Raw genomic sequence first — 20000 nt, forward strand, 5'->3', positions numbered from 1 at the left:
GGGCAAGCGGAACAATACACTGCAAAGCATTACATGGAGCGAGACGTAGATATCATATTAATATTTTCAATACTAATGCATTTAACACTTGGGTATAACATTGAACAGCAATCTCCTTTTTCATTTTTCCTTTTTCATTTCATTTCATTAATCACTGAAACATACAATGTTTGTCCTTTCATTACTATTTCACTTAACAGTTGATCCGCTGCCTGTAGCGAGCAGTCTTTTCTTTGCTTGTTATTGGGGTCATCTAGAAAAAAGTTATATAGTTAAACATACACATACTTAAAAAATGAATTAAAAAGTAGAATGAATGCTTAATATTCACACATTTATCTGATAAAAACACAATAATCAAAAAGAAGTAGGCCTGAGCTTAGCCATGTCTGAAGTAGGATAGAAATTATTGAAATTTAGAAAAGATATGTATTGAAATATAGAAAGCTATTTAAAACAACTAAATGCATATAATACATGAAAACATTTGAATACAGAAACTACAAATACAGGATATGCATTTTCTATTATTTAAGCAATTAGTGGTGGTCGCCCCACATGATGCTCGGTCGCCCCAGATGATGTTTTCAAGTATGATCAAATATAACGGGCCAATGCTTAGCTATAGAACCCAAGCAAGCTACTTCTCATCACATATCACTGACAAATTTACATTTAAAATAAAGATTTGAGCATAAAACTAATTATTTACAGTTTTAGGTTGGTCGCCCCACAGTCATCTCTGAAGTAGGATGGAAATTATTGAAATTTTGAAAAAATACATGTTGAAATATAGAAAGTAATTTAAATAACTAAATGCCTATAATTAATTAAAACATTTGCATACAGAAACTACAAATAAAGGATATGTGTTTTCTATTATTTGAGCAATTAGTGGCGGTCGCCCCACATGATGCTCGGTCGCCCCAGATGATGTTTTCAAGTTTAATCAAATATAACGGGCCAATGCAATGCTATAGAACCCAAGCTAGCTACTTTTCAGCACATATCACTGACAATTTTACATTAAAAATAAAGATTTGAGCATAAAACTCATTTTATACAGTTTTAGGTTGGTCGCCCCACATGACACCAAAACGTGACGTATACACTGCAGCAGTTTTAAAGTGGATTTATTTGTAAAGATGAGAGTGACCACTCACCTGCTAGCTGTCTCAGTAGGACCCTCACCATGAGGCTGGTTGATACAACATCCTCTTTGAGATGAGTGTGAAAAGTAAAGCGCTTTAATTGCATTTTCTTGATGGTCGCCCCAGATGATATTTCAGACAATGAACATATTCGGACAAGATTAGTTTGTTTATTAAAATTAAAATGTGTGTGCAAATGTTTCATAACTTTGTCTATAAATGAAACACAAGTTTAAAATTATGCCAAATAGGGTAAGGATTATATTTAGATTATTTTAATTTGATTTAAAACCAGTTATCCATACAGAAGTCTAGGCCGGACGGTCGCCCCACATGATGTTTTCACACTTCAGATGGCAGAAAATGGCCAATAGCAAACATGTTCTAAAAAATAAGAGTGGGCATGTGTGTAAGGGAGCTGTTAGACATACATGTTAGAATTGTATTCATTTTAGTGGTTATTAATAGGTAAAAAGTTCAGTCGGACAAAAAAAGCAAGCGTCACGTCTTTGACCCAAATGTCAACTAATTCTACATTCAATACAACTGTCTCTTTGCTGAATGTGTGTTAGTGTGTGTGTGTGTGTGTGTGTGTGTGTGTGTGTGTGTGTGTGTGTGTGTGTGTGTGTGTGTGTGTGTGTGTGTGTGTGTGTGTGTTCTTCTTCTTCAGAGTCGTTGGTGTGTGAACACTGTGATAAGACCTTTGCCAATGAGCGGCTACTGAGAGATCACGTACGACAACATGGTAAGATGCGGCGTGAATGTGTGGGTATGATGCTATGCAGTGTGTGTGTGTGTGTGTGTGTGTGTGTGTTTGTATTATTCTGCTGTGTGTGAATGTGTGTGTGTTTGTGCCTCTTGAGAGACCATGTACGCCAGCACGGTAAGATGCAGTGGCAGTGTGTGCTTGTGTTATTATGGTGTCTGTGTGTGCGCATGTGCAATTTTCCTAGTGAATCTTATAGAGTGCTGTGTGTGTGTGTGTGTGTGTTTGTGTGTGAGAGAGAGAGAGAGAGAGAGCAAATAGCCAAATATTGCTCAATATCCTCCAATTATTGGTAGTCGTCATATTTGGAGAAGGATCTGTTGTTTGTACCCTTTTGAGACCCACATTGGATTGTGACTTAGCATCATTGTATCTGTAACATTTATGTCCATATGTACAAATTGTGAATTGCGGACATAAATAAAGTAGTTAAAATGTGTGTGCGTGTGTGTATAGTGAACCACATCAAGTGTCCTCTGTGTGATATGACGTGCACGTCGCTCGGCACGTTGAAGATCCACATCAAGTTCCGACACTGTGACGACCGACCCTACGCATGTGACTTCTGCGAGAGCTGGTACACACACACACACACACGCACACACACACATGCACACACATCAATTGAATATCGAACTCCCAGAATGCAAAGTCTCTTGATCTCTGAATACTATACCATGGGTGCTTTCCAATATGCGGACTGCCGTCCTTGCCTCCATACCTGTCAATGTGATGTCATTTCCTGCTAATATGAATGTATTTCCTGTTGATGTGATGTCATTTCCTGTTTGGTGCTTCCTGTAGTTTTAAGAACCTGCATGACCTGCGTAAGCACATGGAGACCCATAATGAGGGGGCAGCGTATCACTGCAACGTAGAGGGCTGCGACTACTCCTCACGCATGTCCAACAGCATGAGGCAGCACTACAGACGCGTACACGAGGTACACACACACACACACACGCGCACACACACACTACTCATCACACACACACACACACACACACACACACACACACACACACACACACACACACACACACACACACACACACACACACACACACACACACTACTCATCACGCGCACACACACACTACTCATCACACACACACACACACACACACACACACACACACACACACACTACTCATCACGCATGTCCAACAGCATGCGGCAGCACAACAGACGCGAGGTACACACACACACACACACACACACACACGCGCACACACACACTACTCATCACACACACACACACACACACACACACACACATACTACTCATCACGCGCACACACACACTACTCATCACACACACACACACACACACACTACTCATCACGCATGTCCAACAGCATGCGGCAGCACTACAGACGCGTACACGAGGTACACACACACACACACGCGCACACGCGCACACACACACTACTCATCACACACACACACACACACACACACACACACTACTCATCACGCGCACACACACACTACTCATCACACACACACACACACACACACACACACACACACACACACACTACTCATCACGCGCACACACACACTACTCATCTCGCGCACACACACACACTACTCATCACGCATGTCCAACAGCATGCGGCAGCACTACAGACACGTACACGAGGTACACACACACACTACTCATCACGCGCACACACACACTACTCATCACACACACACACACACACACACACACACACACACACACACACACACACACACACTACTCATCACGCGCACACACACACTACTCATCTCGCGCACACACACACACTACTCATCACGCATGTCCAACAGCATGAGGCAGCACTACAGACACGTACACGAGGTACACACACACACACACACACACACACACACACACACACACACACACACACTACTCATCACGCATGTCCAACAGCATGAGGCAGCACTACAGACGCGTACACAAGGCACACACACACACATACACACACACTAGTCATCAAGGATTTCCAACACACACACACATATCAGTCCCTCCAGGAAATCGCGATGTTGCGATCGCGGCGTTTTTCGCAACTTCACTGAATTCCCGCGAATTCTGCGCGAGAGCGCAACTTTAACCAATCACCGCGATTTCCCGCAACTTTGAACCAATCCATGTCCGTAACGTGTTGCGCTAAACATGTTGCCGTAACGTGTTGCCATAAACATGTAACGTGTTGTCATGAACATGTTACTATCTGGGAATGGTCCTTGTGAAAGAACATGGTTTGCTGAAACAAATAGGCCTAAGGCATTAAGGGTGGCTGTGAGACTAGTGGTGGGGTCGCCACCTGTTAGGAAGCGCATGGACAGCGCTGTTTTTCCCTCCCCTTGCTGGAGCTTGTGGATTGTCAATGGAAGGAGAGAAATAAGCGTGCGTGTTGGACTTTGCTATTCCCATGGAAAGATGACTACTTTCACAGAATTGTAGGCCTATAGCCAATAGTTATTAAATAAATACTTGGAGTTAAATTGCAAAAGTGACAACGATAGCGAAAGCGAATACCCCAACAGCCGAGGTTGCAACGTCCAGGCTCTCCTGCTTTTAACACTCGGGAATACAAATAGCCCTAGGCTATTCAACTAAAACTAAGGAATAGACTACAACACATTTATGTAGGCCAATTGATTAGGCCCTACCTCCAACACCAGGTATCAATCAAGACCTACGGACACCCTTGCAACCTCTACCATATCATTTAAACTTCACGATAGGCTGCATTAAAGATTGCTTTTGAACTGATATGATGTAGCCGACATGAGTGTGTCAAGGGAAGGCTGAGTTTTAAAACGTTAAATGAAGACAGGAATGGCATTATCTTACCATTTGACACATGGGACACTGCTACTCTGCTTTCAGCTGGCTGAGGCGGTATACCAGGAATCAATAAGATAGCCCTGATGTCCTTATAAATGTTTCGATTCAAGTCATCGAACAACAAGCAGTGATGTTCGGGGCGCATAGCTTGTTTATAGCCTGCGCAAGCGACGCGGGCAGCAGTGCTTGCGCTTTAGTTCATTATTTTTTTTCCAATAGCCCCAATAGCCAGATAGACTACTCTTTCTAGACTGAGAAGCGCAAGCTTCACATGCATTTTAAGCGCGTTGAGTTGAGGTGCATATCAGCCCTACATATCAGGCCATAGCCTATGGAAACATCCTTGATTGGGGCAAATTTAAAAGCAGGGCATATTACCTCGCCAGATAGGCCCTATGCATCATAACGTTAAGCCCGCGATGGGGAAAATGCGCGTTACTCGCAAGGCTGGAACACTTCACCTTGGGAAAGAGACCGTCTCGCAAGCATAGGAGCGGAACATAACAGCCTTCAGGGGCTGAACGCAAGCGCGTTCATAAAGGACAGGGAAAGCAAAACGGATTAAATAGGCATAGTCTTTGGAGAATGCCATGATGTAAAATAATAGATTAGGCTAAGTCCTGTGGTTCGGTTGTTGTCAGCAGTGTGTGCTGTTTTATTTCAACTGCTTAAATAGCCTAATGTTCAACGATCAATGTCCATCACCATTAAGCTAAAATATTTAGACAGCTTATTTACGCAGCTTGAGGTTACTACCTAGGCAACCAAGCCTAGCCTACCTCAAAAATAGCCTACCAAAATGACCACTGAAAATAATATAAAAACACCAGAGGACTGGAATGTGGCAGTGTCCTTTAATTTCAAGCGTGGGGAAACACATTAAAAATCGCAACAAAAATCGCACCTTTCACTTCATGCCGCAACAAAATCGCAACAACAGAAGCTCCGCAACTTTTCTCGCGATTTTCTGGAAATCCTCGTGCACCATCTGGCAATTCCGACCGCGATTTTTTGAGAAAATGCCCGCGATTTCCTGGTGGGACTGACATATACACACACACACACACACACACACTACTCATCACGCACAAAAACCCACAAACGCACATATTAGTCCACAGCATGAGGCAACACTACAGACGTGTTCAGGTACACACACACACACACACACACACATGCACGCACACACTAGTCCTCCTCACATATGAGCAACAGCATGAGACAACAAAACCGTACACACACACACACACACACACACACACACACACACACACACACACACACACACACACACACACACACACACACACACTACTCATCACACATACACACACCTCAACGTAGAGGGGTGTGACTACTCATCATCACAACATAAGATCCTTGTTTTCCGTGTGTGTGTGTGTGTGTGTGTGTGTGTGTGTGTGTGTGTGTGTGTGTGTGTGTGTGTAGGATTCGCTGGTCTCCAGGTATAAGTGTCATCTGTGTGATAAGACCTTCTCCTGGTGCTACACACTCACACTTCACCTGCGCAAGAAACACCAACTCAAATGGCCCTCAGGACACGCACGCTTCAGGTAGCGCACGCACGCGCGCACACACACACACGCATGCGTGTTATAGGTTTAAAAAGGTGGATGATGACTCTATGGTATTGAATATGGTGTGTCTGTGTCTGTGTGTGTCTGTGTCTGTGTCTCTAGGTATAAGAAGGCGGATGATGGTTACATGGTGTTGAACATGGTGTGTGTGTGTGTGTGTGTGGGTGTGTGTGTGTGTGTCTCTCTAGGTATAAGAAGGCGGATGACGGCTACATGGTGTTGAACATGGTCTGTGTGTGTGTGTGTGTGTGTGTGTGTGTGTGTGTGTGTGTGTGTGTGTGTGTGTGTGTGTGTGTGTGTGTGTGTGTGTGTGTGTGTAGGTATAAGAAGGCGGATGACGGCTACATGGTGTTGAACATGGTGTGTGTGTGTGTGTGTGTCTCTAGGTATAAGAAGGCGGATGACGGCTACATGGTGTTGAACATGGTGTGTGTGTGTGTGTGTGTGTGTGTGTGTGTGTGTGTGTGTGTGTGTGTGTGTGTGTGTGTGTGTGTTTGTGTATGTGTGTGTGTGTGTCTGTGTGTGTGTGTGTGTGTGTGTCTCTAGGTATAAGAAGGCGGATGACGGCTACATGGTGTTGAACATGGTGTGTGTGTGTGTGTGTCTCTAGGTATAAGAAGGCGGATGACGGCTACATGGTTTTGAATATGGTGTGTGTGTGTGTGTGTGTGTCTCTAGGTATAAGAAGGCGGATGACGGCTACATGGTTTTGAATATGGTTCGCTACGAGACGGTGGAGGTGACGCAGGAGATCATGAAGAACATGGCGGCCAAGAAGAGGACTCCCCGTAAGCCGATTGGTCCTCAGGGGAGCAGCAGTCCTCCCGCTACTGGCCGCCCACGAGCCAAACGCTCCGCCCGAAACCGTAACCGCTCCCCAAGCCCCGCCTCCTCACTCACTGACCAATCAGAGCAGCCGTCCTCCCCCGAGCCCTCGCTGTCTGACGACTCGGAAGCCTCGACACCGCAGCAGGAGGAGGTGGAGGAGGAGGGGCCTGTGTACTGCATGCTGAGCAGCGTCCAAGCAGAGGAGCAGGAGGAAGAGGGGTCATGTGACCAGAGGGAGGGGCCAGATGATGAGGATCAGGGGGAGGAGTCAGGACCACCGGGCCAGTCAGGAGCTGAGAGGGCATTGGCTGCCGTGGCCAGGGGGCTGGGCATGGACATAGTGTGAGGACACACGTGTGTGTGTGTGTGTGGGTTTAGGTTCACTCTTGAACAGTTTTCAGGTACACACACAAGTACACGCTCAAGTTGATTGATAACTGTGAGATTAGAAATGTGACCATGTATACTCTGAGCCTCCTCAGTTCTACACACACACATTGGACTGGACTGGACCTGTAGTGTGTGTGTGTGTGTGTGTGTGTGTGTGTGTGTGTGTGTGTGTGTGTGTGTGTGTGTGTGTGTGTGTGTGTGTGTGTGTGTGTGTGTGTGTGTGTGTGTGTGTGTGTGAGTGAGAGAGTATGATGAAGCCTAAGAAGCGGGACCACAGAGCCTCACATTAATGTTCCACCACACCTCAGGAGATTACAGAGAACATACACACACACACACACTGGTAAAACAAACTAACAGGCAAAAATGTTACACTGGCATTTGTTTACACATTTTTTTAAACTTTTCGTATCAGTTTGTTCTTTATATGAGTTGTTAATATTCTCCTGCTATGTCTGTGTAAGGTCAGTGTGGCCATCACCGTCTGTGTAAGGGCAAGGAAGCATATTGTTGCTTTGAACAAGCACTCCTTTGATGGAAAGGGAGTGAGCAGATCAAATCAGAAATAAATAGGATTTCAAAATATAGGTCCTGAATGAACTATAAATAAACCTGATTTCAAAATAAAAGTGCAGACTGATGTGTCATTACTATAGCAGCCTCAAACTTCAGCATTACACTTGTTGAAAGGAATTGTTACATTTTCTGAATATAAATGAAAATTACATGCTGTGGTGTCCTGGGAGCAGGTGTGTGGTTGTAGACTGTGTGCAAGTCAGTGTCCTTCCTCCCACTGTTACCTCTGGCCTTCTGAGATCTTGACCTTAGCGAAAACAACTCAATATGACCTTTTTCAATACTTACTACAGTTTTTTCAATACAAACTAGTTATTTTTTTCAATTGTAGTCAAGATATGGGAGGAGGGGGGCAGTAAGAGGGAAAAGGCCTGATGTAACGCCTGGATGTACAGCTCCAGGCCACTGTATTAGAATATCAAAAGTTGATTTCTTTTCATAATTCCATCAATAATGTGAAACTTTAATGGATTATAGATTCATTGCCCACAGCCTGTGCCTGTTTGTGTGTGTGAATGTGCGAGTGAGTGTGTGTGTTGCTCTTCCATCCTACCCCTCTCTTCCATCTCTTCTTGTCTTTGGAATGACCATGGGTAAAGGTTTATTTGTTATCCATTTAAACATCAGGAGTCTACCTCGTAAAATTGATTTGCTTCGAGCATGGCTTGTTTATAATAAACCTGCCATAATTACTCTTTCTGAAACATGGTTAAATAGTAGTATAGGGGATGCTGAAATAAGTCTTGATGGTTATATTTTATATAGAGAAGACAGGGGTAGTCGTGGGGGAGGTGTAGCCACCTATATCTCCTCCAGTCTATCTTCTGAACTTATTGCTCCAAGTGTCGGACCTTTGAACTTTGAATGTCTCTTTGTTAAAGTAAGTTTACATCAGAACAAACGGTTAATTATTGGTAACATCTATAGACCCCCTAACTCTCCATCAGACTCAACTGTTAATATTCTCACTACTATTAATTCTTTAAATTGCTCTGATGAAATGATGGTCCTGGGTGACTTTAACAGTAATTGGCTTGACAGATCTTCATTAAAGGAGAGGACTCAGTTTGAAAGCCTAAATCTCACTCAATTAATAAAAGAGCCCACAAGAATAGCTGGGAGCTCCAAGTCTCTCCTTGACTGGATTCTGGTCACCCACCCTAACAGAATTGCTAACTCTGGTGTCCTCCCTGACTGTTTTAGCGACCATTCCATTATTTTTTGTGTTTGGAAAATTAGATTACCTCGTCTGCCACCGAAAGTAATTCAGGTAAGGCAATATCATCACTTTAACGCTGAGGCGTTCATCCAAGATCTACTAAACATTAACTGGCATCGATTTGAATTAATCCCTTATGCTGAAGATGCATGGAATTTTTTTTACACAGAGGTGCTGAAAGTCATAGACAAACATGCTCCATTGGCATCGGTTAAGGTGAAAGGCCATCATCTCCCATGGATCTCTGGTGACTTAATCCATCTTTTTAAGCAAAGGGACAAGGCTTGGGAGCGTTATCATACAACAAAAAACGTAGAACATTTGACAGAATATAAGCGATTAAGAAATATTTGTACAGTTAAAACAAGAAACGCTAAATCTGATTATTACAAAAATTCCTTATCTAACAACTTCACGAATCCTAAACAGTTCTGGAAAAAGCTTAATGGTCTTCTGAACAAATCCTCTGTGAACTCCCCTCAAAAGCTCAGGCTTGATGATAATAATATTATTACTGACCCCATTTCTGTAGCTGATGCTTTTAATCAGCATTTTTCCTCTGTCTGTAGGTTACGCCCATCTGACTTCTCTTACTCAAACCATGTTAACAGCACTGTGTCTAACCACTCCTTCTCATTTTCTTCAATACTCCCAACTGAGGTACAACAATCTATTGCTGAAATTAAATCGGGTAGCAGTACGGGTCCAGATGGTCTTGAGATTAAGTTTTTAAAAATGGCTTCTCATGTCTTATCATATCCATTATGTGACTTATTTAATTTGTCTTTATCTACTTGCACTGTTCCAATCATGTGGAAGTGTGCTAAGGTAATACCTCTACACAAAAGTGGTGATCCACTTGAATCTAATAATTATAGACCAATCTCTATAATTAGTAATGTTGCTAAAGTATTTGAAAAAATTATATTCAAGAGACTGTTCAATTATATCAATGAGTCTTCAATTCTATCACCATGTCAGTCAGGTTTCAGACCCAATTTTTCCACTACTACTGTACTGACTAAATTTGTTAATGATGTTACATCATCTTTGGATGTCAACATGCCTACTGGAGCCATTTTCATTGACCTCACCAAGGCTTTTGATTTGGTTAACCATTATCTTCTTCTAGACAAATTACATGCTATTGGTCTGTCTGAGCAATCTATGTTTTGGTTTAATTCATATCTGCATTATAGACGTCAGTGCGTATCAGTCAGTGGTGCCCTCTCTCAGTTTATGGTTATGGAACAGGGAGTTCCACAAGGTTCTTGCTTAGGCCCTCTTTTATTTTCTATTTTTATTAATGACCTTCCACAAATATGTGGTGACTGTCAAACTCTACTCTATGCAGATGATACAGTTATATACACCTCGAAGCGTGATATTTGTTCAATTCAATCCTCTCTTCAAACTGATTTTGATATTGTGCAAAAATGGTTCTTGAATAATGGGTTAATACTCAACAAACTTAAGTCTCATAGTAAATGTGAGTAAATGTTTTGAAAGGCTTGTGAAGAACATCATCTGCGAAATGATTCCACCTACGCTTGACTGTCACCAGTTTGCCTACAGACAGAACAGATCAACTGATGATGCCATCACCAGCGCACTGCACACCTCCCTAACACACCTGGAGAAAAAAGACACCTATGTAAGGATGCTGTTTGTGGACTACAGTTCAGCCTTTAACACCATTGTCCCCAGCATACTCGACGACAAACTCCGGAGTCTAGGAATTCACAGTGGCCTTTGCAGCTGGATACTAGACTTCCTCTCAGCACGGAAACAGGTGGTGAGAATGGGCTCCATCACATCATCCTCCTTGACCATCAGCACGGGAGCTCCGCAAGGTTGCGTTCTGAGCCCTCTCCTCTACTCTCTATATACGCATGACTGTGTGGCTATACACAACAACAACACCATCATCAAGTTTGCAGATGATACCACTGTTATCGGTTTAATCTCAAACAATGATGAAACAGCCTACAGGGAAGAAATACACAACCTCATGGAGTGGTGTAGAGGAAACAACTTGTCTCTGAATGTGTCCAAGACAAAAGAATTAATAGTTGACTTCAGGAGGAAAGAACACCAGTTTGAAACCATTAACATCAACGGTGAGACAGTGGAGAGGGTGAGAGACTTTAAATTCCTTGGCGTTACCATCTCAGAGGACCTCACCTGGGACAGTCACACACAGCGCACTGTTAAAAAAAGCCAGCAACGTCTGTACCACCTCAGACGATTGAGGAAGTTTGGGATGAGACCCAAGATCCTGAGGTCGTTTTACAGAGGCACCATCGAGAGCATTCTGACGGGGACCATTACTGCATGGTATGGGAACTGCTCTCAAGCCAACAGGAGAGCTCTACAGAGGGTTGTGCGTACAGCTCAGAATATATGTGGCTGTGACTTACCCTCCATACTGGAGCTATTTGAGGGAAGGAGCATCAGGAAGGCAAAGAAAATCTTGGCTGATCCTAGTCACCCCAACCATGGACTGTTTACTATGTTACCATCTGGGAAACGGTACAGAAGCCTGAAATCTCATACTACCAGACTCCAAAGTAGTTTCTTCCACCAAGCAATAAGATTACTGAATTCATGCTGAAGACAACAAGGCACTTTCTTTGCACTTTTTCCACCCCCCCCCTCTTTTTTATTTTTATTTTTAAAATCTTTTTGAGGACACAAGAAAAACACAACAATTTTTACTCTTTATAGGCTTCAAACCTATAATAAGACGTAATAAACTAATCTTGAATCTTGAATCTTGAATCTTGAATGTTATTTTCCATTAATTCAGGTCAACACACTCAAGCAAATAGTTTAATGGTTAAATTCCTAGATGGTACAGTTATGGAAAGTGTAGGGGAAGTCAAATATCTGGGTCTATGGTTGGACTCACATCTTTCTTTTAGGCCTCACATTGACTCAATTGTTAAAAAGATCAACTTTAATTTAAGACAGCTTTATCGCTCAATTAATTGCTTCACTCAAGATACACGATTAAAAATTGTTACCCAACTTTTATTTCCTATCATTGACTATGCAGACACTGTGTACATGAACACAACTCAATCCAATCTTAAATCGCTTACTGTTGTATATAATAGCATATGCAGATTTGTCTTGAGGTGCCCATTCTTGACCCATCACTGCGATATGTATCAGAGAATGAATATTCTATCTCCATCGGCCAGACGACGGTTTCACTGGTTTCAGTTCATTTATAAATGCAAATTTTTCAATTATCCTCTTTATTTAAGACAGTACTTAATCTCTTATAGCTCATCATATGCCTTAAGACACCATGATCATGTTTTCTTTTCTGTTCCAAGAATTTCCAAAGAGATTGGACGACGTGCATTTCAGTTTAAAGCCCCTTCTGATTGGAACAGCTTACCCTCCTCTTTAAGGTCCATTACATCTTTCCCTTCTTTTAAAGTATCCCTTCAGAACTACATTCAATCATCTGACCAATGTAGATGTTTCAGTTAAGTATGATCTGTGAAAAATGATATATGTTTTAGATTCTCCATAGAGTTATTTTTTCTCCCGTTGTCTATGTCTCAGTTTTCTTAAATTTTGGTTCTATACACATGTATGAACATTATGGACATGAATATTTATTTTGTGTTTTCTTTGGTTTGCTCCTCCTGTATTATGAAGAACTTTTTTTAGCCATGGTATTAACTTTAATTTATTTTGGTAAGAGATGGGGTGTGTGTGGTGGGGAAGAGCTGCAGTGTGTGTGAATATTTGTAATGTGTGTGTTATGTATGTTTCTCTGAGGACCCTCTCGAAAACGAGATTTTTATCTCAAGAGGCTATCCTCCAATAAAGAAATTTGAATTTTGAATTTTGAACTATTCCAATCATTCATTCATTATTTTTTTTTACATATTTTGGCTTTCCAGCTCCAAAAAAAAAACATGAATTGAGAAATTTAATATCATTAAAATATTGTAATAAAATCACAATTTTCTTCAGAAAAAATGAAAGAAATTTGAGTTACATCAAATCAGTCGCAAGTTGGTACTTTCCACATAACAGGTCAATATTCAATACTTGGTTAGGACTATCTTGGTACTTTTTCATGATATTCTAATAGAGTGACCTGGAGCTGTACCTTGTGGGTGTAAACCAGTCTCCTTCCTCCTGGACTTTTCCTATGTCCTTCTGAAGAGAATTGAATGCACTGACAACTCAATACAATGTTTTTTTTGGCCTGAACATTCTACCCCCCTATTGGCTGTTCATTATTTATTTTAGCTGTATCATTTATTGGGTTAAGAAGTGGGCCGCAAGAATTTGTGAGACGTCAAAGTATGCCCCACGTTGAAAAAGATGTGTTGTAGATGACGGTTTGTAATTTATGGACCATGGGGTGTTGAGTGTCTTAAGTAAGACTACTTTAAGGCAACACTGAGCAGCAAGGATGGTAAACATGACCAAAATACACAAGATATTTTGTAAAGTAAAGTGACACATTCAAAAGCAACGAGACACACCGGAGGCAGATGAAAAAGTAAATGTATTTGTTTTATTGAGGTTCTTGTGTGTAAATCCATCAGTCCCTCGAGCTGTGTGGTAAGAATCCGCTCGCTCGAAGAGTTAAGACCTTTAACCAAACAAGGAACCTCCACTCAGCGCAACTTAAGTCTCTCATACGCCTTCACGCGTCTCTTCACACGTCACAATGATGGACACCAGGCCGAGCCAATAGGGTTCATAATTCCCAATCATGGACATCAGTCAGAGCCGTTGATTGACATTGAGCAGAGCCAATAGGAAGCATAGGGCCTCTCATCGCAGAGAGCAACACCGTTCTACAAACAGCCGACCCACTCGCTATTCGACCCATGCGTGCAGTTGACCTAGGGGCGCTGTCGAGCGAGCACAGCCCATTCATTCCGAATGAAGTCTGCGCTCCGCCGTTGGCGCCCCTAGAGTACAATACCACCCGGAAAAGTCGTGAGTGAACTTTTTCGTCATATCCATATACTCCTCTCTGCTAACATGTTCAGACACATCAGCAATATCCTCCCCAGAAGAGTCAAGACCAGCATGTGAGCGCTGGACACCCCCCACCCCACAAAAAAAAAAATCGAGGATCATGGGAAGAGAAGAGAAGAGGGCAACGTGAGCAATTAATAGACACCCCCCATCCCCTGGAAGAGCTTAGACTGAGACCAACATGCACCCCGGGAGTATATCGTCAGGGACAGCATGTGATCCGCACAGAGCACCAAATATCATCATCATCATCATCATCATCATCATCATAGTCAGTATGCACGTAGAAAACAGTGCAAAGCATAATAATAAAGTCTTTTGTTTTATTTTTTTGTGTGATTCCTGCTCCTGCGTGAGTAGTATAGTCTGTAGAGCTAAGGAGGCCTCCAGCATACCAATGGATGCTGTTATAAAACCATAGATATGAACACTAAGGGTAGATTCCAATATGCGGACTCCCGTCCTCCCTTTGCTCACTTGCCTGCTTGTGACCTCGTGGTGATGTTACTGACGACAGAAAATGAATTAAATATCTTACAAAAGCGCAATTCTAATTCCAATTCTTTCTCATTTGCAATCGGATGGTGAACAGTCCTCCAGAAGTTGTTGTGGTTAGGCTGACAGCAGGGAAACTTCAGGGAATTGTTTTCTCCGCGGAGGCGGAGGCTGTCAGCGAAACGTGAGGCCACAAGCACAAGTGGAGGACGAGAGTCTGCATATTGGAATGCACACTAGATATCACGTTGACCACTCCGTTGCATTGGAACGAATGGGTGAGGTCAGATCGCCACCATGTTTAACTGGTATACTGCTGCCATCAATCGGTGACAAAGCAATACGCACATTATCCTGTTAGTTGGAGGCAGGCAACATCTATGGGAAATATCAGTATACTGTGCTAAGATGGCGGCACCCAGGGTTGGGCCACGCCACGCCACGCCACAAGACTGAACACATCTAGCATCTAGTGTTCATATCTATGGTTTACTCAGACCAGACCTAATTAATCCAGCACAAATACCCAAACCAGACTAAAGCAGTCCAGTCCGAAGCAGACTAGATCCACCCCCATCCCCAGAGCACCGGAGCACTGAAACACCTGCCACTTAGAGCAGCAGAGAAGGACCTGAGGACACACACACACACACACACACACACACACACACACACACACACACACACACACACACACACACACACACACACACCTCATATCTGCTGAAACACTCACTCAACACTTACAGACACCCAGAGAAAAAGCCAAACACACACAATCATACAAGCTCCACACACATACAAACTCGTTCACAAGAGGAGACACCCAACAAGAGGGTACTGCCCCCGATATCCTGGCATCCAATCAGAGTCCAGCGTTTCTGTCAGGGCTGGCCTGTCATAGGTTCATTCTCAGGTGCTCTGGCCTCTTGGCCATTAGGGGGAAGGCCTGCTGTTTGATCTGTCCAATGGGAGCTCCGGTGGGCGGGCGGATGGGGAGGGGGGCGGAGCCCTCTCCTCCAGCGCTCACGTCCATCTGCTCCGGCTCTGCCCCTGTCTCCGTGTCGTCCAATAGGGTGGGGCCATGGCGGTGGGGCGGCGGGATCAAGGATGAGCTGTGGGGGAGGGGCATAGAGGGGCCGGTGTGCCAGCCGTCGCCCAATCCAAACTTCACCGGGCTGCAGGGACAGATGGGCACACACACACACACACACACACACACACACACACACACACACACACGCACGCAAGAGAGAGACATTAGTGACAGCAGTCATCCACGGCAAGACTCCACCAGGATGTGCGCGCACGCGCGCACGCACGCGCGCACGCACGCACGCGCACGCACGCACGCGCACGCGCACACACACTTGTGACAGCAGTCGCCCACCACAAACTTTACCAGGTTACAAACACACAAACAAAGACACACACCCGCACACACACACACACACACACACACACTGGAGAGACGTTGGTGACAGCAGTCACCCTCTGCTAACTTCAATGAGCGGTAGAGACACAAAGTATCCCTACACATCAAGGGAGTGTGTGTGGTTTTTTTTTTTTTATTTAGAAGTATATCCAGGGTACATTCAGATTAAGAAACATGAACACGTCTTTATGGCTTTGGGGTTAGTTGAATAAACTTAAGTGCTATTGTACATTTTTAACTCATTCAAAAAAGACTTGGCTTGCCTTTGCTGTATTTACATTTGTGTATAAAGTATTTAGCAAGTAGAAAGTGTGTGTCTGTGTGTGTGTGTGTGTGTGTGTGTGTGTGTGTGTCTGTGTGTGTGTGCGTAGTTTACCTCATGGGTGTCCGTGGGCTGCCTAGGAAGCGTCGTGGTGATCGGATCTTGGGCTCAAAGTTGAATTTCTCCTTAATGCTCCCCAACACAGACGGGGCCACATAGGTGAAGCCCTGCAAACACACACACACACACACACACACACACACACACACACACACACACACACACACACACACACACACACACACACACACACACACACACACACACACACACGTTACATTACATTACATTACATTTCCTGCAGCGTAGAGCGAGAGGGGGAGAGATAGAAAGAGAAAGAGAGAGAGAGGGCGAGAGAGTGAGTGAGTGAATTTCACCAGGAAGACTTGATTTGTTAAGTTGTTAGGGCTAGCTGTATGTGTGTGATGTGTGTGTGTGTGTGTGTGTTTGGGGGCAATAGAGTGAGGTGTGTGTGTGTGTGCGCGTGTTTCTCACCACAAAGACTTGATTGGCGCTCTCTGACAGTGTGGAGTCGTCAGGACTGTCCACTGGTGTCTGACTCGTGAACTTGGAGTCAAACTGACTCACATCCTCCGCAGATTGCTGTGGGCATGGACACACACACACACAGTTACAGACATACAGGCGTACACACACAGGGTTACAAACAGGCACACACAACAGTCATGCCACTTAAACACACACACATACAGACCTTATAGGTTACACACATACACACACACACACACGTGCGCACGCGCACACGCACACACACACACGCGCGCGCTGACTCACCAGGAAGGGTTTGAATGGGGGTTCCACCTTCTTGGCCAGAAGATCCTCCCAGTTGATGTGTCTGAAGAAGGGGTGGGCCTGAACACACACACACACACACACACACACACACACACACACACACACACACACACACACACACACACACACACACACACACACACACACACACACACACACACACACACACACACACACACACACACATTAGAGCATGTCCGAAGAATGGGTCGGTGTGAGTGCACGCACCTGTGTGTGTGTGTGTGTGTGTGTCTGTGTGTGTGTGTGTGTGTGTGCGTGTGTCACTTGTACATCTGTGGTGTGGCCAGAAGGGTGTGTGTGCGTGCGCGTGTGTTTCTCACCTGTACTTCAGTGGCGTCGCTAACTGAGGCTCCCAGGCGAGATGAGGCACTTCTCTTCAGCAGCTGCAACAGTGGGAGGGGCACAAGGCACACAGAGACACATGATTGGTCACTTCATCAACTAGCCAATCAGAGCCCCCAACCACCAAGTCCCACCCCCCAAATCAGCCTCATCTCAAACTGACCACTTGAGAGTTAAGTGGCAAAATGGTACATGTAAACCATCTTGGAATTGGCAACTTCTTAAATGTGAGTCACATCCAGCCAATAGTAAAGTATGGTGTGTGTGTGTGCGTGTGCGTGTGCGTGTGTTACTTTCTTCAGCAAGTCCATAGCGTCCTATGTGAGGTATGGTTGGAGTGTGTGCGTGTGTGTGTGTATATTACTTTCTTCAGCAAGTTCATAGCGTCCTAGTGTGAGGTATGGCGTGTGCATATGTGCCTTCTTCAAGGTACACAAGTCTCGTGCCTCATGTCATGTCTGAGGTTTTGAGTGTGTAGGAGTGGGGTGGGCGGTTATTATCTTTTTAACCGTGCGATCATAACGCCGGCGTTGAACGCGCGGAAAGCGCCGGAAGTAATTGACTTTGTATGGAAGAGCAGGTGACAGAAGCGTTAAAAGCTGCAAAAGCATTTCTAGAGCAGAGGGCGTCAAAAGTTGAAATTCATCTAAAAATATGTAACGGGCTCGGCGTCGGCAGGCGTCAGCCAATGGAATGTTCACATTTTTCTAAACACGAGCATCGTTTGGTCGAGATTCCTGGCCGAACGCTTCAGGTTGAATCGTTTGTCGCGTTCAACGCCCCTGACCTGTGCTTTCCAGGCAGGAGTCAGCAGCGTTGTAGCTCTTTCAACGCCGGCGGTGTGACCGCACGGTACGAAGGTCTCACACTGTGCAGGTGTTGTATGTGTGTGTGTGTGTGTGTGTGTGTGTGTGTGTGTGTCTCTTCTTCAGCAGGTCCCATGTTTTGTGTGCGAGGTATGATGTGTGTGTGTGTGTGTGTGTGTGTGTGTGTGTGTGTGTGTGTGTGTGTGTGTGTGTGTGTGTGTGTGTGTGTGTGTGTGTACCTTTTTAAGTAGATCCCTGGCCTCCTGGGTGAGGTATGGCGGCAGGTTGAGTTTGCACTTGAGGATCTTATCAATCGTCTTCTTACGGTTCTCGCCTGTGAAGGGAGGCTGCGCACACACACACACAGTTATTATTAACATCTTATCAATAGTGAACTTATGGTTTAAGAGAGGTTGCATTGTTATTACATTATTATTGTGTTACTATATTAAGTGTTAGGGTGTGATTAAAATCGGCGAGATTGCCGGTAGTTTTCAAAATCTATCTTGTGAGATTTTTAACTCATAATGAGTTTTGAATCGTGAAAGTAGGTAATTTACTCCAAGATACAACCTCCAATTCATATGAGCAGGTCAATTTTAGGATTCAATAAAGTACCGTAATTGCATTACAATCCCGTGCTCCAGTAAACGTGTGCAGGGAGAGGTGTGAGAGAACGTTTGTTTACACTGCACACACGTGCAGGGACAGGGAGGGAGACGTTGTGACGGCAAGCAAAGTAGGCTACTCAGCAGTGCACTGATTTCACCAATAAATCATTCAAAGTGGAATAATGGAATAATTGGCGATGGGGATTTGTAATCATAGACAAAACTGTGAAGTGTGCAATCCTTTCCTAGTCCGTTGTTTGGAGTTGGCAAAACCAACAATTTTTCCGTGTAAGAAAGCTGTCAGTTCTTCATTGGAAAAGTCTAGGCAGCAAACGCTAATCAGCTAACCAGCGATCTAATTAGCATAATAGTAGCGAACTGTTAGGGACCTATTAGCGAACTATTAAGGCATTTTTCTTGCAGAATGACACCCATCTGGATCCACCAATGATATAGGAATAAGTAGACAGTGCTAAATGTTGAGTTTACAGTTGATGTGTGGCAGGGTCCTTGTTGACTTCTTAGCCAGGGACACTGGATGAATGCTGACAAAGTGAGAAATAGAATCTAGTGCATCTCTATCAATGCAACAGCAATGTGTTCATGGCTGGAAAGTTTGTAGTTTTCCCAAGTTACTGGATGTTAACTTTGTGCTTGCACTGTCTGTTCCGACTTCCAATAATCATTAGTGGCAGCCCTAAAACGTTTCCCACTTTTCTCTCTCATGCCAAGTAGGCCTATCCCCTATGGGGAT

The 20000-nt window shown here is 44.0% G+C and overlaps 2 protein-coding genes across 2 annotated transcripts in view; one reads left to right on the forward strand and one right to left on the reverse strand.

Annotated features, from left to right (window-relative positions):
- The window catches only part of zgc:112083 (uncharacterized protein LOC550461 homolog), a 12328-nt gene extending 4118 nt beyond the window's left edge, over window positions 1-8210 (forward strand). The window contains exons 7-11 of the mRNA XM_063207177.1: window positions 1822-1896; window positions 2374-2494; window positions 2722-2860; window positions 6215-6339; window positions 7042-8210. Coding sequence (XP_063063247.1) covers window positions 1822-1896; window positions 2374-2494; window positions 2722-2860; window positions 6215-6339; window positions 7042-7537 — 956 coding nt within the window. The 3' untranslated portion in view covers window positions 7538-8210. The remainder of the gene's footprint in view (window positions 1-1821; window positions 1897-2373; window positions 2495-2721; window positions 2861-6214; window positions 6340-7041) is intronic.
- A 5695-nt stretch (window positions 8211-13905) lies between these two features.
- Window positions 13906-20000, reverse strand: part of LOC134455828 (ribosomal protein S6 kinase beta-1-like) — a 24918-nt gene continuing 18823 nt past the window's right edge. The window contains exons 10-15 of the mRNA XM_063207168.1: window positions 18875-18982; window positions 17808-17870; window positions 17446-17523; window positions 17146-17253; window positions 16705-16817; window positions 13906-16071 (exon numbers count right to left, since the gene is read on the reverse strand). Coding sequence (XP_063063238.1) covers window positions 15792-16071; window positions 16705-16817; window positions 17146-17253; window positions 17446-17523; window positions 17808-17870; window positions 18875-18982 — 750 coding nt within the window. The 3' untranslated portion in view covers window positions 13906-15791. The remainder of the gene's footprint in view (window positions 16072-16704; window positions 16818-17145; window positions 17254-17445; window positions 17524-17807; window positions 17871-18874; window positions 18983-20000) is intronic.

This window comes from Engraulis encrasicolus, chromosome 9 (genome assembly GCF_034702125.1).
Source record: "Engraulis encrasicolus isolate BLACKSEA-1 chromosome 9, IST_EnEncr_1.0, whole genome shotgun sequence".
NCBI classification, from domain to species: Eukaryota; Metazoa; Chordata; class Actinopteri; order Clupeiformes; family Engraulidae; genus Engraulis; species Engraulis encrasicolus.